Source organism: Dermochelys coriacea, chromosome 5, assembly GCF_009764565.3.
Source record: "Dermochelys coriacea isolate rDerCor1 chromosome 5, rDerCor1.pri.v4, whole genome shotgun sequence".
Lineage (NCBI taxonomy): Eukaryota > Metazoa > Chordata > Testudines > Dermochelyidae > Dermochelys > Dermochelys coriacea.
This window is the reverse complement of record NC_050072.1, coordinates 52682182-52705618: the sequence shown is the minus strand read 5'-3', so window position 1 is coordinate 52705618 and position 23437 is coordinate 52682182. Positions and strand designations below refer to the sequence as shown.

General features: G+C 41.5%; 1 protein-coding gene across 3 annotated transcripts in view; it reads left to right on the top strand.

Annotated features, from left to right (window-relative positions):
- Positions 1 to 2701: 2701 nt before the first annotated feature.
- Positions 2702 to 23437, top strand: part of ACOT12 (acyl-CoA thioesterase 12) — a 37870-nt gene continuing 17134 nt past the window's right edge. Inside the window, exons 1-6 of one of the 3 annotated variants that reach the window (XM_038402442.2) lie at positions 2704 to 3088; positions 7830 to 7899; positions 12512 to 12572; positions 13645 to 13746; positions 16473 to 16617; positions 22031 to 22187. In XM_038402442.2, the coding sequence (XP_038258370.1) occupies positions 2953 to 3088; positions 7830 to 7899; positions 12512 to 12572; positions 13645 to 13746; positions 16473 to 16617; positions 22031 to 22187 (671 nt within the window). In that variant the 5' untranslated portion in view covers positions 2704 to 2952. Of the gene's footprint in view, positions 3089 to 3164; positions 3282 to 7829; positions 7900 to 12511; positions 12573 to 13644; positions 13747 to 16472; positions 16618 to 22030; positions 22188 to 23437 lie in introns of those variants that run through there. The other 2 variants (XM_038402445.2, XM_038402444.2) reach the window with 2 other exon arrangements.

Below are 23437 nucleotides of genomic sequence, written 5' to 3'. Positions count from 1 at the left end.
CTTTTATTTGCTTCACAGATCCAAAAGGGTAGAAGAATTCAGAACAAACTTCATTCTGAAGCAACAGAGAATAGAAATAAGTGAAGTGGAGATTGGGAGAATCTGTTTCCTCTGAGGTGTATATAGCATGATGCTAAACTGGCTGTAACTTGCTATAAGTGTAGTTTGACAAAAATGCAAGAATCATGCCATAGTGTAGTGATGGTAACAAATATGAGGGAAGAGAATCTCTACAGCACTGCAAAACTATGACTTAGTAAGGTCCATTCAAAGATGGTTTATCAGCCTAAAACTCAGTAATTCCTTGTTTTGTGGATTAAAGTTGGATCCTCAACATCATTTAAATGCATTTGTGTGTAAATTCATTCACGTATGTTTTTAATAAACTTGCAAAGCTTGTGGTAAGAACTAATGAAGAAAAGGATGTCGCTAGGTCTTAAAAATTAAAGGATAAAACAATTCTCAAACTTCATGAAATACTGAGAATGAAATCCTCTTTTTTACTGATGCCTGTGTTGGTTTTTACGTGCTGGGAAAAAAATTAACATTGCATCAAATACAAGCTTCTCTTTTAGGCCCTCCACAATTTAGCCCTTTCTGCTTGTCCATTCTGTTATCTCAACATGTCATAGACTGCTGCCTTCAATCTGCCAGCAATGCCAATCTTCTCCATCAATTAGTTCTGCCTCTTCAACAAACACCTCCATGCTTCACCCCTTGCACTTCATATGCTTAAGCCTTTAGGCAATATTGTAATACATAATAAATAATATCTGCAACCCAAATACTGTATCCATGGCAACATGCAGTTGAACTTAGGACTCTATGACCCATGCAAAGGCAATTACTTTATTGTTTCTTTACTGTGTTTATGTATTAATGGTTTAGAATAGGAGGAATGACATCTGAGATGGGCATTTCCTGGGATGGGTCCTCTGCAAAACCTCCAGCCAGTTATTAACTGCCAGGAGATGCTTGACCTACGGGTCATTACTGCAGAGGCAGATGTCAAAAGAAAAAACATCAACATTCACAGTGATAAGGGGCACTTACATATACAACACCCATTGGTGGTGCTGTCAGGCTTTGACAATATGAATGCGTGAGAGTTCAAAAAAATTATGTCAGATTATAAATATTTCAGCAGTAACACCTGCTAAAATGTATTTGCAGCACCAGGCAATGCTGTAAGTATAAACAGTCTGGGTGGCAATGAGGTTCAGTGAATAGGAAACTGGTCTGGCTGTCACACTAGCTGGAATCCTTGCCTACATTTACTATTAACTCGCTGTTCACCTTGGCAAGCCTTAACCTGTCTGTGCCTCACTTTCCTCTGATGTCCAATGAGGATAATGATACGTGTTCTCTTTCGTAAGGAACACTTTGAGCTCCCCAGATGAAAAGTGCTAGGTGCTATTAATCTAACATGAAAACGATCACTAATCCCATTCAAAGTTTCTCCGGTCTGCATTGCTCTAATGATTTCCATCTCTCTCTATCTAAAATGTGATCCATTGTTATTTAGTTTAAAGTTAGAAGAGAATGTCTTAACTGCTTTGTAGTAAGACTCCTCGACCACAGCTTGGTATCTATGGGTATGTCTACACAGGGATAAAAATACTGTGGCTGGCCCGTGTCAGCTTACTTGGGCTCATATGGGTCAGGCTCTTGGGCTGAAAAATTGCTGTGTAGATGTTTGGTCCGGAGCTGCAGCCTGAGCTCTGGGACCTGCAAGGTTGGAGTCAGCTAACTCCGTGTCTTGGGTCTTTTATCCTTATGCAGACGTACTCCAAGAGGCCAATGTTTTTCTCCGTAGGGTGTGGTGCATCAGCAGATGTTGACCTTTTAGTGGCAGCCACTGCATATTGCATAAGAATGTAAGAATGGCTACACGGGCCAGACCAATGGTCCATCTAGCCCAGTAGCCTGTTTCTGTCAGTGGCCATATGCCCGGTGCTTCTGGCAGTTGGAAGTTAGGGGCACCCGCAGCATGGGGTTGTGTCCCTGACCATCCTGGGTAATAGCCATTGATGGCTCTGTCCTCTGTGAATTTATATATTTCTTTGGATCCCAGTTATAGTTTTGGCCTTCACAACATCCCCTGGCAACCAGCTCACAGGCTGACTATGCACGGTGTGAAGAAGTACCTTTTAATGTTTGTTTTAAATCTGCTGCCTATTAATTTCATTGGCTGACTCCTGGCTCTTTGGTTATGTGAAGAGATGAATAACACTTCCCTATTCACTATCTCCACATCATTTATCATTTAAAAAACCTCTCTCATATCCCCCTTAGTTTTCCCTTTTCTAAGTTGAACAGTCCCAGTCTTTTTAATCTCTCCTCCTAGGGAAACCCTTCCATACCCCTACTCATTTTTGTTGCCTTTCTCTGCAGGTTTTGTAATTCTAATATATCTTTCTGAGATGCGGCAACCAGAACTGTGCTGGGGGTGTGGGCGTCCCATGGATTTCCATCGTGGCATTGTGATATTTGCTGTCATATTATCTACCCTTTTCCTAATGGTTCTTAACACTGTTCGCTTTTTGTGAGTGGTGTTTTCAGAGCCCTAGCCCCGATGCCTCCACCGTGCCACTGACCATCACAGAGCGCGCTCCCCTGGAGATCTGCTGAAGGACGAGCCTTTTCAAGCCAGGCCCCACCCCTACTCACCATCCTTGCGCCTTCCTACCCCGCAGGGCTCGGCGGCGGCTCAGAGCAGGGAGCCTGGCGGGACCGCGCCCGGCGTTGAAGTCCTTTCCCGCGCAGTGGCGGGGCGAGGGAGGAGCCGAGCGCAGGGCACCGGCTGGCCTTTGAGTCTCAGCAACGCGGGTGCAGCTCACACCCCACGAGCCCGACTGGACGGTCCCTGTGCGAGCCGCGCCAGGAAGAGGAGAAGGAACCCGGGCTCCGCCAGCGCTGAGGGAGCAGCCGCCCCCGGGCCCCGGCGGAGCCATGGAGCCTGCCGAGGGGCAGAGCAGCGGGCAGGTGCACATGTGCCAGACCATCCTCCCCGCGCACGCCACGCACCGCGGGGAGCTCAGCGCCGGCCAGCTCCTCAAGTGGATCGACACCACCGCCTGCCTCGCAGGTAAGGCGCCGGCGCGCGGGCACCCGGCGCTGCCGCCCGGCCTGGCCTGGGAAGCCCTCTAGCGGCCCAGCACCATCCCGCGCCCGGGGGAGCGCTCTGCCGCTTCCAGGGGCGTCCCGCGGCCCCTGAGCTGAACGTTGGCTGCAGGGGGAAACTGAGGCACGGAGGGAAACACTATTTCACTCGGAGGCTGGTGAGGCACTGGAAGGGGTTCCCGAGGGAGGCGGTGGAATCTCCTTCCTTAGAGGGTTTGAAGGCCCGGCTTGACAAAGCCCTGAGCGGGATGATTTAGTTGGGGTTGGTCCTGCTTTGAGCAGGGGGTTGCACTAGATGACCTCCTGAAGGCCCTGCCAACCCTGATATTCCATGATTCCAGGGGGAAGGGACCTTCCCAAGGCAAATCGGGGGTGGAGGGGGGCTGGCAAGGGACCCAGGAGTCCTGACTTCTAGCTCCTCCCTCTTCTAATCACTCAAGCATAGTCCCTCCAGCGCAGGATGAGACTCATCAGAGATGGGGACTCCAGTGTTTGCTGGGATTGGCCCTGCCTGGGAGCTGAGAACCCCACTAAGGCCCTGGCCTGCCGGGGGCTCTTGTTAAACCAGCAAGAGGAGCTAGTTTGGCTTCCCTGGAGCCTGTTGTCCAGCTAGGCTGCAGCCTCCTCCCCCTCCAGAGGTAATGGCTCAGACTGGAGCACCCAGCCATGGGGCTGGAGAGCATTGTTGTTGCTGTGAGGGAAGGAGCCCAGCCTTTGGCTTCGTAGCCACTTATACTTGGAGTTCCTATGCTGGAAACTAGTTCATCTAGTTCAGTATCTTGCCTCTGACAGTGGGTGACCTACACTTGATGGTTCAGAAGGTGTTTGTGTGTGGCAGTGGGGATATGTTGCTTTAAGCCAATTACACACAGCTATATTATTGGAAGGGACAGATTCCTAAATTGTGCCCATTAAGTGACTATTTTAGGACCTGGAGCTTGAGGACTGAGAGCCATTGTAACTATATGAACTAGCTATTCCAGCTGCAAAAGTTTTGGTTGTTCATATAAATATTGAATTCTTTAAAAATTCTTACAGAACTCTTCATCTCAGCAATTCCCTGGAGCCATACATTCCACAAGTGAATTGTAATTTGCGTGGAAAAAAGTATTCTCACCCATTTTTAAAACTGTTGCCTTTTAATTTCACAATGTTCCACTGCTTCTTTTACTATGGGAAAGGAGCAGAATGAAAATTGTTCAATTAAACCGTAGAATGAGAAGTGGACTAGAGGTTTAGATCATGTAAGATTTTCCCATCAGTACATTTGGTAGTGTTTTGTCCACTTCACATTTAAAAGTTCGAAGCACTGGGCTTCCACCACTTCCCTTGGAACTCTATTTCACATAGTAAGGAGCTCATTATAGATGCTGGATTTACAGGTATTTTTATTTTCTTTGAATTGCATGATATCAAATTACTACCCTTGTACATAATTTGCTAAATCCTGGTGGATATGTTCCAGATCTGCCAATTCTCTTTCTTTCAAGGGTGGCTTCAGCCAACATCTGAAGACCCTCTCTTGCCCTCCCTCTTTACTAGGCAATCGTGTGCACCTTGTGACTGAAGTAGCAATGTAATGCCAGAAAGGCTTACAAGAAATGTCAGCCCACTACAGACTATTGAAAGAGGTCCAGTAGGAAAATTCACTCATGCTCGCAATTAGGAGTGGATTACTCAACTAAAATAACCCCTACGGATTTCATTACCCCTTAAAATGAAACTCTGTTTGATGTCATGGAGCAGTAACAAGAGAGGAAAAATCCTGGGATCAAAAGAAAGTAACAACTTGGGGAAAAGGACATATAGGTGAGAGAGAAAAGGGGAAGGAGAGGAGGATTACAATGTGATGAGTAGGTAGAGGATTCTGGAAAAGGTGAAGAGAAGAGAGCAACAGTAGAGAGAAAAGGATGAAGGAAATAGACAAGAGAAAAAAATGGGAAGAAAGGAGACAAAAGCACTAGTGGAGTACAGTCAAAACTGAGAGACAGGGAAAACCCATTTGCCAGGAACTCTGCCTACATATAATACGATAAGTGCTGCCTTCAGAAATGCCATAGATAGGTTAAGATTGTCAAGGGTATTACAGAAAAATGAAGTGGTCCCATTTAAGTAGAAAAAGGGGAAGAAGAAGTGGAAAGATACGAGACAATGAAAAATGAAATCAGAAGGTTCTGTTTCTGTCCTTTCAATTTTAAATGCATTGATTTCCATTTGGTACAGAGTTGCCCATACTCAAACTACAGTATACAGAATATGTGTGTATATACAGTATGCCCATGCATGTTTATCAATATAGCTGTTTTTAAACTGCAGTGCTACATTTAAAATCTTAAGCAAATTCAACTCTTTGCCATCTCTGCTGTCCATGAACTTCATTTACAGGTGCCACTCCATATATTAGCAAATAGTCTATTATAAACGTTGAGGAGATTAGCAGATATCTTGTATCTGAATAGCATCTTCATACACTGTAGTATTACCACTGTGTAGGTATTTGCAACTTTTAGTGATTTAACAGCTTTATTTAATCTATTTATACATATAAATATATGAGAGTGCTGGAGAATTTGTCCTGCATAGTACTCTGGTATGTAGCTGTTTGCTCTAGGTATGTAGCTGTTTGCTATTCATAAACATGCTTTTTATTTCTTCTAAAAAAATAGTCATTCAGGGCTGTGTATTCTACCCTTAAACCTGGTGTATCAAGCACTAGTTATTTTAACAGGCAGAAGCCTAATCTAAGAAGGCTTGTTAGATTAATTCCCTGCTTTGAATTGTCAGGTCCTCAACTGATTCAATTTATCATATGATATGTCAATTTACATCAGCTGAGGATTTGCCCCTGTATTTCACTTTTCTCCCCTTTTTGTTGTCCCTATTAGTGACTCTTACTGGAAAACAGTTTGTTAATATCACAGAAGCAATCCCATTACACACACAAATTATTAATTTATATAATGGAGATAGATTTCAAGTTCTAATGCTCTAAGAGCAAAGGAGTTGTTTTCCTTCTCAAAACTAGCCTTCCTCATTAAAATATTAATATTATTATTTATGATTTTAACAACCAGAAGTTCACAATCAAATATGTCACTATTTAAATATCAAACAAAACTCACACAAATGAAAATAACAGACAGTTGTGGGACTAAAGGAAGGAAGAACAAATGTTAAAAGTATAAGATCACATGATTACATAGGTATGTCATGTACTTGTGTTGATATTACCGTGAGCTATATCTGTATACCTACATACACTTTTTTGAGGGAGGGAATCGGTAAGTTGGAACAGGGGTGATAGGAGAATGGAGTCCTTCAAGCAGTAATATAGAATGAACCCAGTCCTTCAGTCCTGACCCAGACAAAAATCACAATCACTTTGGATTAAATTTACCCCTGCAAAGAGGACTCACTAAACCAATAACATTTGGCTTAAGTAATGCATAGGGCCCTCTGCAGGCCCTGAGTGGCAGTGAATTTCAATGGAAGTTTTGCCACTGAATAAGGACTGCAGATTTGGTTTCTTAAAAATCAAAAAGAAAACTCAAGAATGTGACATGTCTTCACCCACATGGTCATAGCAGCTAGTGCATGGCAGAGCTTTATCTTCGGGAGAAAAGCAAGTGAGGATTATTTTAATTGATTGCTGCTTGAAGAATTGCTTTAAAGGGAAGAAAGTGTCTCGGGGCACCAGGATGTTAAGCCAAACAAGAAGGAAAAACAGCTTAAGGTAAAAAAAAAAATGTGATTTAAATCCCTTCAGTTTTCCTTTTTATAATACCCTGAGCCACCTTCCTCCAGCTGCTTTTTGCTGCATCTGGCATCATTAAGTGGCTATAAAGCCAATAGATCCTGCCACCTGAAAATTCCCTCTTGAGTGATATAGGCTTCCATAGGGGAATCCTTGAGTGATATAGCGCTTCCATAATGACTTCTACACAATACCTCTCACAGTCCCTTGGCATAGGGAGCATGGGCTTGGGTGCTGCTATGCCTTGGTAATCCCCTGCTGCCAAAATGTCAGAATCCAGGCATAAATAAAGCAGCCCTTTGACTATTCTAATTTACACTGGGAACTGTCCTGGACTCAGTCAGCTCCAGGATAAGGAGAGCATAAAGCCAACTTTCCTTTCCCTAAGTCTTTCACCAAGCACTGACTGGCCAGCCCCAAAGATATCTAAGCACAGATAAACAAATAACTCATTTTTTGTCAGTATATGTAAATTGAAATGATGTTTTAACTCTCATCAGCATTGTGCTCAGTTGTTTGGCTGTAACCCTTCATCTGATAATGATACAAATACTTCTTTTTTTTTTTTTTTTTACAATTACAGTGCCTATGATACTTTTTTATCAGGTCTTTATGATTTTCTCCTGCAAAGTACTTCTCCTCACTCTTATGTTGGATTGTTAGTTAACCATTTTTAGAGTAAGATCACACAATTTTCATAGATTAATAGATTTTAAGGCTGGAAGGGATGATTATAATAATCCATTCTGGTCTCCTGCTTGATGCAGGCCTGATATTTCCTGGTAAATACTGATTCTGATCTATTTACATCAGGGGAGTTGCTCTGGATTTACACTGAAGTGACTGAGAGGAGAATCAGGACCACTGTGCTTTACAATATATGTATATGTGAGATGTTTGCAGCAGTATATCTAGTGTAGTAACTCTGCACTTTATCTCTCTCTCTTTGAAGCTGAAAAACATGCTGGTGTGTCCTGTGTGACAGCGTCAGTGGATGACATACAATTTGAAGAGACTGCCAGGTAGAACCTTGTATAGTAATTATCAAACCTTATCAGTTTAGAGTCCTCTTTTGTTTTCTATTTAACAGAGATTAACCAAGGCATATAAAATCTGAGATAGTGGTTCAATGATTTCCCTGCAGGCACAGGGTTCATTCTAGAAATTTGCCTACGGTGCTTGGGCTTAACTCGCCCATTTGCTGGAAGGCAAAGATCAATTTCACAAAGTCTAAAATAAACTGTAGTTACTTTTGACCCTATAAACTAGAAAACAGGTCAGAAACGTAAGGCCCAATGACTTTTGCCCCTGGTTAAAATGAATACTACGAGCCAATTTTTTATTAGTTTTTGAATGAGGAATACTTTCAATTATAGATGCTGTGTGACTTTTTGATAGGTGCAAGCTCTCTTTCAATTTCTTTCTTTCTTTTTATTTGTTCTTCAGCTGGTTACAAAAATTATCCAGGTAACAGAAAGGCATAAAAGAGGAATTTTATATTTGCGAACTCTGTATGTTTAGTGAATCCACAGGATAGTGCAGGGGTTAAAAAATCTTTCACTTCTGCTTTAACTCTTTCTCAGCCAGGGAACTAAGATTTCTAAAGGCTAAAGTCTTGCGCTGTAAGTGCCAACTGTTTGCAGTTGATAATAACAATGTGGAACATACATTAACTCTTTAATTAAGAGTTTATTTTTAAAAAAGGCATTGTTCTTGTTCAGATTCACTCCCATTTTAAAAAATATAGATACCAAATTTGCTACTGCATTATAAGAGTCTGGCCCACTGCACCACTAGTGCACTGAGCCAGGACAAAAATGTACTTTGAATGTAGCTAGGTTAAAAAAAAATGATTAACCCTTGGAACATTGACATCTTTTAAGTACTGAGCTACAATATTGAATTCTTAGAAGGCAGGATATATGGAATGGGCCCTTCTTTCAGAATTGTATAATAATAATAATGACTATTGCTCGTATTCGAGTATGACTATGACTAGAAATCAGTTTCCATATGTAGGGTTCAGGAGATGTGCTAGGCCAAGTTAGTGTATACATTCCCTTCTCCTGTTGGCCAAGGTGGCATGCTAATATTCTGCTTCCTTTGTAGTGGAGTGCCAAGCTCACCTGTCATGGGCCATATCCTCCCATATCATTAAGTTCAGCCTGGCAGACTGTATGTGCCTCTTGATGCAATCCTTGTAGCAGAGTTTGCAATTATCACAGTTGCACATACAGCTGGGTAATTGTCGGCAAGATTACAGAAGTGATGTAATTGCAGTAACTATTGGCAATTGTGCATTCAGAATAAGCACACATTTGTGCACTCATAGTGCTGAATATCGGGCCCTCTAAATCCACATTCACCTAAGGCCAGGAGTAAGATTGATAAGAGACATGCATAAACATTGCCATATGGAAGAGACCTAAGAGATCCTTGACTTCCCTCACAAAGCCAGTCTCAAGAGTCCTCTTCCCAACTACAGTCTTTTCCATTTTGCTTTCTAATGAAAACCACTTCTCTGGAAAGCTGTGAACAAAAGGTCCTACTAACGAACTAAGCGTCACATTTTTCTGCCACCCTCATGGACGTCAATGGAATTTTCACTCTTATAACTGAGAGCAGAATTAGACCTTAAATATTTTAACTGTGTTTCAGCCATAGATCAGCTTTAATATCCTGAGTGGAGTAGGGCTTACCCTGTGATGTGCTGAACATGTATAATTAGGAAGATTTAATTAAACTTCTCATATAATTAATAACTATCCCCTTTAACCTTGATTATAGTGTGTAGTGTTTCCTGCTTTAATATTTCATTTACTTACATTATCTTACCAAATCTTTTGGGAAGAGATATCTATTCTGTGACTACTTCTTTTCAGTTGACTTTGAAGCTGAAATTTCTGCAACTTAAACTGTATACTGGGAAAGGTAGTTTTATGCCAAGAGAAAGAATGAATTCCTGCTCCTTGTCTTTTTACATTGTGTGAGCTCATAGTAATAGCATGAACACTGTCTCATTTAAAATAATCTGATTTAAATTCTTTTATTCACCATGTATCCCCACCAAAACCTCAGTCTGGTACATTTCAAAATGTTCCCATCAATTAAAATGCAATGTTCTATGACCAGTGTTCTTGAATATCCATTCAAATGCCCAGAGCCAGCTGAAGGAGAGGCAGCTTTTTGGAGTCTCATTGTTTCAGAGGCCCTCAGTCTGAGGCAAGCTTTGTAACTCATATATCCCATTCTGAGAGTGGACCAAAGGAGAAGGCAATTAATTTCTTCTTTCCCCACCTTTGCAACAGCCTTTCATATCGCAAAGTCTGCCTTATAGACACCCCACAAATCAGATTGCTAGAAATGTTGTGACCTCTGATGTCCAGGCAGCAAATTAGAGGAATCTACCTGCATAGCATATTAAAAAAATAAAGATAATGAAGATTATTTCACTGCTTCTAAAAATGTCATGGAATTAGCTTGTGATATCATTTCAGACATTGGCCTCTAAAATGACTGAACACTAGTCTCTCTGCCATACTGGGAAAAGGAAGGGCGACCAACTTGAACCTCTTCGTTTTAACAGAATGAGAGAGAACCAGAAAATCAGAAGCAATCAGGAGGCAAGCCTGCACTGACCTGTGCAGTACAGTAGGAGGAGCAGAGGAGTTTTGTGCACAATACCCAAATTCAGTTTATGCAAATTTCTGCCTGAGACACACACACCTGGCCAGTCCTTTGGTTTCTTATGCCAGGGTGCATAAGTAGGAGAGGAAGGTGTGACATGAATGAGATTGGGGGTGGCAAACCCAGTGGCTATTTTGATTCACATAAATTAGTTCTGCCTAGTTGCAGGACTCAGAGTGATTGTGACTGTAGATCCATATTTCACTCAACTGCCTAGGAGCAGTATGGAGAGCAGGACTAGCACCTACTCAAGGGCTTATATTTGCCTTCCACATAGACACAATTTCCTCCAATTTTTGCCAGTGAAGAATTTGGCCCCTTCTAATGTTCCAAAAGATCCTCAGAATAGAATATAAATGTTACAGGATCAGCAAAATAGTTTGAAATTATTTTTATAATAGAAACAAGTTTCACTGCAGGGAAAAATAGAGTTATCATTTAGAAATAGAATTTGGTGTCAATTTTCTGGATGAAGCATCCTTTTATGGTTTCTTAAGCAAAAGCTTTTCAGACTTTAAGGCACACTGTCAAGACAAAAATCATATTTTTAAAAAGTCTCCTTATCTGTATTATTAGTTACAAACCAAATTATTCAACAGTGTTCTTAACACTCACAATATTTAGTTGTTGTAAGGGTACTCATGAATTTCTGATTTCTTCCTTCAATATGTGAAGTTTTGCCCTTATCCAAAATGGCTCCCATCTCCCATCACTGTCAGTAACAATAAAGCAACAGGCTGCCCTTAGCAAGATGGCTATTGTCTTCTTTAGGCCTTTGCAGATGAAAGTGATGCTACCCCCAGCAAAGATGGCCACCATCTTCATTGTTTCTAGAGCTGGTTGAGAATTTTCCACCAGAATGATTTTCCAAAAGACTGGACGTGAGATAATTAATTTGAGACCCTTAGTTTAATCTAAACAAATTTGCTCCCTTTACCATTTCTTCCAAGTTTAATTAATAAACACACTGGGCCAGATCCCCATATAGTGTAAATGCATCTAGCTCCATTGACTTCAATGGAATTAGGTTGATTTACTAAAGCTGAGGCCCACTGTATCCTGTTTATGCACCATTGCATACATTGGGCTAGATCCTCAGCTGATGTAAATCAACATAGCTCCATTGAAGTCAATGGAACTATGCCAGTTTACATCCACTGAGGATCTAACAAAGTGAAGAGACAGTATTTGCTATTTAAGTTTCTCCGTTGGAATATCAGCCACAGAGGAGGCATGCTGTAACCCTGGCCCTGTCCACAATTTGGAGAGTGCATTCTCAGGGCATCACAGAACAGAGCCTGCTTTGGGTTTGTTTGTGGGGAAGAAAGTGAATTCTGCCCTATCAGCCTACGCATAGCTTGAGAAATGAGATACCAGTGACATTGAGATTCCATGACATTCTTACCCACTTGTGCAATTGTGCATAGATGTACACTCACTGATTTAACAAACCTCACAAGCATATGTGCCTGTGTACTTAAAAGTGAAATCCAGTCTAAAGTTTCTGACTGGACTTGAGATTGGTATATAATGGCATAACAGCATAATGGTGCATATAGGTATATTTCTAATATAAAGGTACTCTCTTATTAAGTCTATACAGTTTTCTGAATAACTCCAGTTTGGTTCAGCAGCTTCTTTATTGAAGTTCCCAGTAAAGTTTGATTTGAGAAAAACTTCTACAATTAACTACTTGTTGTTGCACATAGTTTTTACTGGCCTTGTGCATTATCAGTAAAACATGCATTGGCATGTAATATTGCTTACCATTGGTGTTATTCCATTATGTTACACAGACAGATCTCTGAAATAACAAATGTTTAAACAGCCTGATCCAAAGCACATTGGAGTCAATGGAAGGGCCCTGTTGACTTTAGTGGGTGTTGGATCATAGTGCAGTTCATGTAATAACTGTGCAACTTAATGAGATGACACTTGTCTTAACAGAGTTGGACAAATTATCATCATCAAAGCAAAGGTAAACCGAGCATTCACTACTAGCATGGAAGTAAGTGATATTCATTTCTCATTTTTATAATTATTTCTTTAACAAATTGCTGCACAGAGAGGCAGGAGGAGAAAGATAATGGAATAAGATTCTAGCACTGTAACTTTAGTATTAATTTCAGAAGGGGCTTAATGAAGATTCTTAAATAATGTGCATCATGCTCACATGAAACAAGTGCACCTAAATGATTGTTATATTTCTATAGCACATTGCTGTCCAATGGATGAGCTATGCCAGACTAATATAAGGTCTCCTGAAGAGGTTAAGGTCTAAAGGCATTAGCAAGCGTAATACAAAACAAAATATAAAGTGGGGTAGATAGTCAATATTGGCCCATTCCAAAGCCCATTGACCTCAATAGGCTTTGGATCAGGGACCATGGCTAGAAAGGCTCACAGAATAGGTGGATTTCTTAATGTTTTTGAAATAGATGATACAAAGAACCTTATCTCAGATGTGTCAATGTCACTTATTGCTTATGTTGTAACAGACATGGCAATGCATTGCTCAGTCATGTACGTGAATTCAGAACTGAACCTCAAGTGGTCTCTTCTCTCTGTGCCCCTGTGCAATTTCCATTAGCTGTAATGGGAGTGATATGAATGCATCGATGGGAGAATGTATTCCAAAGTGTTCTAAAAATCCTAAAGACCAAAGACTTGATGCATGTCATGTCTGTTTCAGGTGAATTAGTAAAGTATTTCACTAGTCATTCACTTCATATTGTGTTTTATAGAGTTGTACAGATTTTTGCAGATGCAAGTCCTATTGCTTCTAAAGATTCAAGCAGGGTACTGAAATGGCACATAAGTAAATGGAAGTAATAGTACATAAAGCCAAATGTAAATGTCTGTACTATGTTTAGAGGTTCTGCTAAGCCTCCATTTACAGATATGTTGCCATGGCTTTAAATATTCATGAAGTGTATTGATGATACTAGGACATTAGTGAAAAGTCTGTGCATTCTACTCCTTTAAGATGTAAGCTCAAGACAACAATTATTTCTACAAGTGTTGTGACTTGATGTCTTATCTAGAAATTAACAATGTGGCAACTTTCTTTTTTGTTTTAGGTTGGTGTCAAGGTTACAGTACAGGATATCTTGACTAGTGTTCAGAAACTTATTAGTGTGGCTTTCTCTACATATGTAGTAAGACCAGTTGGTGATGAAAAGGTATCTCATTTAATTTAGAAATCCTGAATTATGTAGTAAGACCAGTTGGTGATGAAAAGGTATCCCATTTAATTCAGAAATCATTTAATCCTGGCATGGAAAGAGATTTTGGGAAATGTCTCATTTGATTATTGTGAAACTGACAAAAAAAAAGATATTATCCATTCATTTCATCTGATGGCAGAAAAATAATGTGAAGTCCAGACTGTAAGAATATTTTAAAGACCTTCTCTATGACCTCATGATGGGCTATTTTTCTGCCACTTTATAGATCCTTACTTTTTAATTTTTGCAAGTTCTTCCTTACTAGAACTGGCATCTTTACTGACAGAGTTGGTAAAACAGATATTTCCAAACATAAAATGAAACCTGCCTGAAAAAGTTTAGAGGCTAAATTAATTGGTTAATGTTTGAACATTAAAGTACTATATAAATACTCTGTATTATTATTTATTATTGGCTTGATCCTGTGTCCAACCCCTTAGTTCATGTATCTTTAGCTCAACATTCCAAACGGGTCATTTCAGGATGAAACTGGTGATGATTAACTAAGATCAGCTTCAATGGGCAGCCATTCAAGCAGGAGAATTTGAGATCTCAGTTCAAAATCCATCAGAATTTCAGCATTTGGAGCAAACAACTATAACTTTTTATACCTTTTTAAAAGCCCACATATTTATTAGACTTTTGTTGTTGTTACTTTATAAACAAGTTTGGGAAGAGGGAAGAATGACTACCTAGGGTTACGATGTTTAACGTTCCCAAAAAGAGGACACTGATGGGGGGGTGGGGAGGAGAAAGCTGGGAGGGGCTACAGTTGGGGAGTGCTGGAAGGGTGGGTGTGTGTTCTGGGGGGTATTTGAGAGGTGCTGGAGAGGCTAATTGGGGGGTGCTGGAAGAGGTATGTATGTGTACTGGAAGTGGTATTTAGGGGGTGCTGGAGGAGAAATCTAGGGCAGGGTGCTGGAGGGGAAATCTGAGTGGGTTGCTAGAGCAGCAACCTGGGGGCTGCTGGAAGAGGTGTGTGTATGTGTACTGGGAGTAGTATTTGGGGGGTGCTGGAGGGGGAACCTGGGGTGCTGGAGGGGGTACCTGTGTTCTCATTCTTGAGGTGGGGGGCAGTGTCACTGCTGGGTCTGGCTCAGACCCAGGACACAGCGACAGCCATCAGTCAGCACCTCCCTGTGGGTCTCTCCCCACCCCCAGGGCTGGGAGCTTGGGATCGGCGAGGTACTAGTCAGATGTCAATGCAGGGGAGGGACCAATTGGGGCTCTTTCTGAGTTGCAAAATCTGCCCCACAAAAAACCTGGATGTTGCCTCTTATTTGAAAAATCTGCCCAGACAGAAGGCGGAGGATCAAAAAAGAGGCAATGTCTGGGAAACCCCAGACATATGGTAACCGTAGGACTACCTAACTCTGCTGGAAGGGAGGGCAATTTTGTTTTAAGAAAAAATTGGCAAGATTCTGAGTAGGGCTGGAAGTGGAGGAAAGGAGCTGGTTTGGCAAAAGAATCAAAGGCAGAGAAGTGTTATCAGGGATTGGTGATACAAACATCCCCCCAGGAGAAGGAGGCAGAGTTGTTTAGAAAGGGAGAGGGCAAGGCTGAGAGAGAGAACATGAAGTGAGGAAAACTGGTGTAGCCCCATGCACTGCTAACACTAGGTCCAGGGGAGAGGTGGTTTTGGCCATAGGTAATGACTGGTGGCTAGAGACACACCAGGTTCCCTGACAAAGCCTCTAAGTCTAAGCCTCTAAGTCGACAAGAGGATTTGGGGTGGAGGTACAGTGGAACCCCTGTCACCCACATGGAGCAGCAGGGTGTTGACTCTGTTCTTATTGAAGCTTCTGGGCCTAGATGAAAGGGACCAAAGGATAGGTCTGGATACAGAAAGCAGCTGTTCCTTGCAACTCAGCTGTTTTTGTCTGTCCCCTGTTTAGATAACATTGTTCAAACAATTTGTGCCATTAAACTGACCAATTCTACCCTTAGGCATAAATGGATTTTGCACATGCAGTGTGTGTGTGAAAAGGGAAATACACTTGGGGCAGGTTTCAGAGTAGCAGCCGTGTTAGTCTGTATTCGCAAAAAGAAAAGGAGTACTTGTGGCACCTTAGAGACTAACAAATTTATTAGAGCATAAGCTCTCGTGAGCTTATGCTCTAATAAATTTGTTAGTCTCTAAGGTGCCACAAGTACTCCTTTTCTTTTTACACTTGGGGCAGAAAGGCTTCACCTGCAGAAGGAGAGTGTTAGAAAAACAGCTTGTAAAAGTGTGCTGTTAAGGCATTTTCAAAGGAGCATATCCGAGCACAAGTAGTGGTAGGGGATAAATGCGCAACTGGGACACAACACACAATATTAAATCCTCAGAATAATTTGAAAATGCATTTCCAGTTTTATTTTCTGTGAAGCATTTTAAACAAAATAGGTTTTGGTGAGTTGATTGTATTTTTAGTTTTTCAAAACAAAAACACCTTGCCATTGAATTTTGGCAAATGGTTCTGGACTAAAAGTGAAAACCTAGATATTGCATAATTACTTGAACTTTAACTCTTTCTTCATCTGTAGTAATATGACTTGCTGTACTGCAGAAATTACATTCAAGAATTCTAGAGAATGCTGATGCCAGTGTACTTTTTAAATGGCATTGGCTCAAAGTGCAGTTCAGAGCACACTTAGGTATGATTATACAGTCACATGAGAACTTATTTTCATTTGTGTAGGTTTACTTAAAACCAGTGAAGCTTCTGTCTCCACAAGATCATCTGGAGCATAGTCTGGCTATTGAGAAAAGAAGAATACGACTGGACCATGAACATGTCTTTGAGACCCTAATGCAAGAGAGTAATATGGAAGATTGTCACTGTGGTCAGTAAAGCAGACACAACCAGTAATTATGGGCAAATAGAGGGGAGCCCAACTGACCAATTCAAACTAGGGACAAAACCATATAAAAACCCTTGGGGATAAGACTCCGGGGCTAGCATGCCAGGTTTGTGAGGGTGTGGAGGACAACAACTCTCCATAGTGGTTCTCTCTGTCCTTCTGTCCTGCAGGGATTCCAGGTATAAGGTTGCAGGATCAGGGCCCAAGTGTAAGTTGATCATTGTTTCACATTTACTTTTCACTTGGGGTTTGCCTACACAGAGGGTTTAAAACTGGATCAAATTGAGTTAATCTGGTTTGAAAACCTTGCATACAGACGATGCAACCCATTACTGTGAACTAACTCTGCATTTATTGAGAACTCTTGCAAAGTGGACTAGTTAGATCTTTTGCTCATGCACACACAATTGCTGTGCACCACTTTTTTATGCCTCTTTGCTCATCAATCCCCGTATATCATTATTCTGGCAATACAACCACATAGCATAGCAGAAGTCCCACAACATGCGTCACACATCTAACTGGAGCTGTGCTGAGATCTTGGATCTCACAGCCACCTGGGGAGAAGTGTCAGTGCAGGAAGCTCTTGTGGCGTGCCACAGGAGTAAGGACTTTGTGTGGACATTGCAAAGCAGATGTCCTAGAGGGGTCATGACTGGGACGCCAACCAGTGCTGGATAAAGAACAAGCAACTCAGAAAAAAATGCATTGGAATGAGGAATAAGAGAAGACAGTCTGTTAGAAGACATGTGACCTGACCATTTTTTGATGAACTGTACACGATTCTATACAGTTATAGTACAACCCATCCAAGATGCTGCCCACACTCTTCCTCCCCCCCACCAAGGATGACTGGCTCGACCCACTGGAGGCTGAGCTGGAGGATGCCTCCTGAGAGCCAGGATCTTTTTGTGCCTCAGGAACCTGATGATGAAGAGCTGGAAAGTAAGCCCCAGTCCTGCCTTGCTACAATGGACCCTTCCATTGGCTGAGCCCAAGTCCCAGCCAGAAACCCAGGCTGGGACTGAAGAGTCAGATTCCCTGGAGGGAACTACAGCATGTAAGCAGCTATCTTTACAATGTATTATTTATTATTGTTGGCTGATGTGAGCTAAGAGCCCCCGTCTTCCTCCCGACCCCTCTGTTCTGTTTCAAAATGGCACCCACCAGCATGGTGCAATCACAGAACGTACCTGTCCCTCTCTGCTCCCCTCCAGCGGCAGATTCAAACACCGAAAGCATTCATTTGTGTGAAATTCAACAGTTTATTGAGATGGGCTTACAGGAAAAGAAATTTGATTAGTTTTTGTAGTTTTCATGAGGTATAAATGCTCACTGCATGCCTGGTGAAGGCACAAAAAGCACTATTCTTCACTGAAGTACAAATGCTCTGTAACATGAATTCTAGTTGACAGTCGTTGCAGGACTCTATCTGTTTTTCTCTACACTTTCTCCGTTTCTGTAGAGTCATAGCAGAACTTAACACTGAGAAATATCTCACAGCCTAATGGTCATACAGAAGGAATTACTATCCAGATCCCGCCCCCCATGAGCCTCCCTTTAAACCTCTAATCCAGTAGAGGCGCATCCAGCACACAAACAAAATTGCAAAAACAAACCTGGAACAAATCACTCACCCCATTCCTAAAAGCAAGAAAGCATACACAGTAGACTGAAATCCAAATGCATTCAGCACCTTCCATACATTCACACCAGTTACCATCTCTGAGGTTCCCCCCAAAATGGGAAGAGTCTCAGCGGGAGATAAGTCACATATACTGTACCTACTAAAAAAAGCTGTCATGACTTGTCTGTGACATGAACAATAAACAACTGTTTCCCCCCCACTCCCACAACCATAGCACCTGCAACTGCCAGATCATCAAGGACAGGGCTTCTGTGTACTGCTGACAGGATGGCCAACCTGAAGGAGAGAAAAAGGAAGACGTGGGACAAGATGTCAGAATAGCAGAATCACAGGGGAAAATCAGGCTGGCTAAGAGGTAGAGGCTGTACATGAGGACCCAGAAGAAGAAAGAAATACAGCTTTCCCAGAAGATTGTGGCAGTGGCCAAGGAAAGTGTGGCTGCATCCTGATCCACTCTACCCCACCACAAGCTAACGTGCAGGCCTATGACTCAGAACACAAACAGTAGGCTCACGGGCAACATTCCCCTCTATATTTATGTTTTCTGTGGGACACCTTGCTGCTGCTCGAACATCTGAGCAAGTGTCCACCCCTTGGCTTCTCCCACCTAACATTAAGGCTTTCCCCCTTGCTCTCAGCAATATTGTGCAGAACACAACATGCAGATATAATGGCTGGAACATTTTTTCGCTGTTGCTTCCAACCTATTCCATAAACAGCACCATCTGTGCCTTTGGCCTTTGAAAGGCACTTGACCACCATTCTGTATGTTGCTCCAATACTCCTTTCTGTTCTGAATTCTGCGCCCTGGTGGGGGAGGCAAATGATAGGCACATGGGTTCCATCAGTTGCCCCAATATAGCTTGGGAATGCCATGTGTGCAAAGCTATCAGTAATGTCCTGGGCCCTCCGCATCTTGAAGTTCTCTTGCTAGTGCTGGTCATCTCAGCTCTGCCGAATGATCCTCTCCCATCAATCCACACTGGTTTCCTGCATTCCGAATAGCACTGAATGCTTGTTGGTGATCCAGAAACTGGTCCTCTTGTTCCAACAGCTTGGCATCCTCCTGTTCGTCTGCCTCATCCTGCTGCCACCACTATAGATTATCCTACTGCTGCCATAGAATATTCTCCTGCTCCCACATCATCCATGTGGTGGTGAGACAGGTGAAGTCCAATGCAGAATTCATCTGGCTCTGAGTGCTGTAATACAGCCCAAGCAGCCTGTGCATATTTACGCCTGCCATCACAGTGGCTCAGAGCATTGGTGGTCTATGCTGGCTGACAACAACTTTAAAATGGTACGAGACAATGGGCCAGAGATAGAGAAAATACGGGATTTTTTAAAAAATGTGAACTAACATTGCTTCCCACGATTCACAGTGAAAACAATCCCAGGGCACACAATCCTCAGCAGCAAAGCAAAGGACAATGGGCTATCCCCAGAGAATGCTATGTTCTCAGTTCACAGAAAGCTGCCACCATGTGTTCACATGATGCAGATTGAAAACAGAACAGGCATTCTGTGGGCACACTGTTGGGATGACTTGAATACAGTGAGTTACCTGAGGCTCATAAAAGCACGTCAGCTTAAACCCCTTGTGTAGAAATACCCTTACTTTGCAGGTTTAGGGGTTTTTTTTTAAGGGTTTTATAGAATTCATTCATACTTCAAGCTGCATTTTGCAGTGAAGAAATAAAGTCCAATAGCACCAGTTAAGACACACATAAGGGGAGAAATCCATTTGGCTTGATGCCTATAACTTTCCAATAAATCAATAGGAACTACATGCGCATGTGAGGAGATTGTTCTCAAGAAACAGAAGAAAAATTCGTCAGACTGGTAATCTAAATCCTGGCAGGAAAAGTGCAGAGCACTTATGTGACCAAAAGAAAAAACTGAAGCATAACTGGTTTCTTTCTTCACCTAGATTTGCCTCTATTTCCCAGACTTATCTCTGTCCTGAAATGACATGAATCGAAGTCGCTGTATTCCCTTCCAAAAACATGAAATTATTCACAAATGTTTAAGAAACTTTCTGGTATTTACAGTCTGAAGTACACATCTCTGTTTATGAACTTCAGTCACAAATAAATTATCTACAGGGAAAAACAACATCTATTATAAATATAATACCTGCGTTCACAATTTAATTGGGTTGTGTGGACTCAGGATGGATACTTTACACTGTCATGATGATACCTTTCTGGTAGGAAAACTAAGACCACCAAAGAGCAATCAGAGAGTGGTAACATTCAGTCTCCACGGCCCTAGCTGCGTTAGGGAAATTTTCCAGATATTTTTTACAATTTCTTACACCAGTTTAAGATCTACAGTGACATATAAAAAGTAAAATAGGATAAAAATTGAGAGTAGTATATGTGAAGATTGTTAGCTTCCAAATATATACAAAATACATCAAGCAAGAAAATGAAGTTTGTCTTGTGAATGCAAGCTATACAACTCCTTAAGTAGGTCCAAAGTGCAAGGTAATCAGACATCCAAATAGTTATTTGATGATCGTAAACCACAGTTTACTAGGGCAGAAGCCAAAGACATAATTCGGGTCATAGGAAATCCTGTGGTGCAGAAGTTGTTGCATGCTTGGAATGACTGACACATCTGATACTTGAAACTATTATATCAAGATGTAACTGAAAATTCAAAGACTGTTTTTTTTAAATTTAGAGCACCTCACAGTCAAGACCCTGATTCAGCAAGGTACTTAACACAATATGTAACTTTAAGCAGTGACTTCAGTAAGACAACTCACATCCTTAAAGTTATGCATATGCTTGAGTATGTAGCTGACTTGAGACCTAAAAGAGTGTGACCTTTAAGTCCTCTCACACAAGACACTGGGGGAGGGGGCACAAATTCATCCCTGATGTACCTTCATTGAGTTACACAAGGATTCAGTTTATTCCTAGATTCTTAATTAGACCTTGTGTAATATGGATATTTATGAGTATATTTACATACTCATGATGAAAATACACATGTGTAAGTCCATTGAAATAGTTGCAGTAAGAGAATGCTAAGGTTGTATGGTTAAACACTTGAAAAATGAATTGGCAATGTTACTGTTGTGCACACAACCCTACCTCTGCCTCCAGTGCATGGCTATTCACTATAATACAGTATTTAATGAACACACACTATTTCACAAGTAATACAGTATAACACAATACAATAATTTTCTACAACCTTAAATTCACATGTGTAGCAATTTTTAGTCCTGCAACTCATATCAAAAGTATATAATAAACTGTACTTACTTATAAACACATTGCAGATTAAGTAGAGCGAGCAAGAGTAATAATGAAAACTTACTAGCATACATAGGTTGCCTACATTTTCAATTAGGAGAGCTGCGTACCTGTCTGATTCCCTGAATGTGTGCTTTTAACATAGCTTTTGTATGAAGCATAGCTTCTCATACAGAATTTGATCTGCCACCAGGGTGTTCTGTTTTTCTCCATTCTGCCCCCTTGTCAGACAAGAGGCTATGGTGCCCTTGCACCTTGGCAGAGCTTCAGGTTATTGCTATTATTGAAAGAAGCAGCAGCCTTTTGGCTTCAGGCACTCCCTGGTGTGGGTTTCTTTCTCCCTACAGTCATTTTTTAAAATTGTACCAAAAGCCGATAGATTCCTACAATGATGGGGAAAGGGTATAGTCCCCTCTTGGGACAGCTAATAACTCTACTCGCTTAACTATCCCATTAATGTATTGCTACCATGTTTCAGATAATGTAAGTGATACAGAGGAAGATACTATTTCAACAGATCTAACCCATGTGCAGAGCATTGAACTTGTCCTGCCTCCTCATGCAAACCATCATGGAAATACATTTGGTGGCCAGATTATGGCATGGATGGAGACAGTAGCTACTATTTCAGCAAGGTACTTTTCTGTTTGATGTCTTCCTATATGATTCTGAAAAGACATGCTGTGTGGAAAACCAAAAGTACTCCAAATCCATCATTTTAATGTTAAGGGCATCACAGAGGTTAGTTACAAATGAAAAGTGAAAATAAAATGTATTGTGATCTCTTTTCCTATTGAGGTGCAGGGGATGTCTACATATTTATATATAGGCTTTTCTATGGCACTCATTTCCAGAACATCTGAGTGCTTCACAACACTGCTGAGAAATATTGCTATCTCCTTTTTACAGATGGATAACTGAGGGACAGAGAGATTATGTGATTTGCTTGAGGCTTCAAGCAAGTCAATAGCAAAGCTAGAAATAGAACCCAGATCCTGATGGCTAGAGCAGTGCCTTGACCACAAGAATATCCTTCCATATATGGTAAAATCCTCTGGCCCAGCAACAATGAAATCTTAAAATGGAGAGGCTGCTCAAGGACAGTCTGCAGCCCCCCATACATAGCAGAGATGAACCTGAGTGTGGCCACTGGATCTGAAGAATATGAGAGCCACTACCAGGAGGTGTGGATGGGCACTAGCATGGGAATCAGTAGAACTGAGTTCTATTCTAGCCATTGACTCACTATTTTATCTTGGGTAGGTCACTTAACTTCTCTGTCTCCCAGTTCCTACATCTGTAAAATGAGAGCAATAGTGCTTCCCCAGCATCCTTTGTGAAGTGCTTTGAGATCTACAGATGAAAAGTGCAAAATATTATTGCTATCCTTTTAGGTTCATTAGTGGCTATGGCCCAGTTGCACAGCTGCTCTGCCTTCTGCCTCTAGGCTGGAGGGTTCCATCACCTCAGCCTTGACACTGGTCTCCCACACAAACAAAGCTTCTTTGTATGTGAGACCTGAATTTCTATCAGAATTCCCCTCACACACCACCTGACCTACTTCATTGCAGGGAGGCTAGCTATGTGTTCCTTTTTTACCTTAATAATTAAATGCCATTCCTTTTCCTTATTCATATAATTTTGATTCATAGCCGGTTAGCTGTACCGATAAGAAATTCTCTTTAGTTCTTAGATAAACAGATCATTTTATTAAAAATAGAAAACACGCTGATTTTACATCAATGTGTAACTCCATTGACTTCAAAGGAATTACTCCTCATTTATGCCAGTGTGCCCGAGACCCAGTCCAAAATATCAGGCCCTGTTTCCCTTTGATATATCAATATACAACTAACCTGAAAGTTAAAATAGTTTATTTGGAACT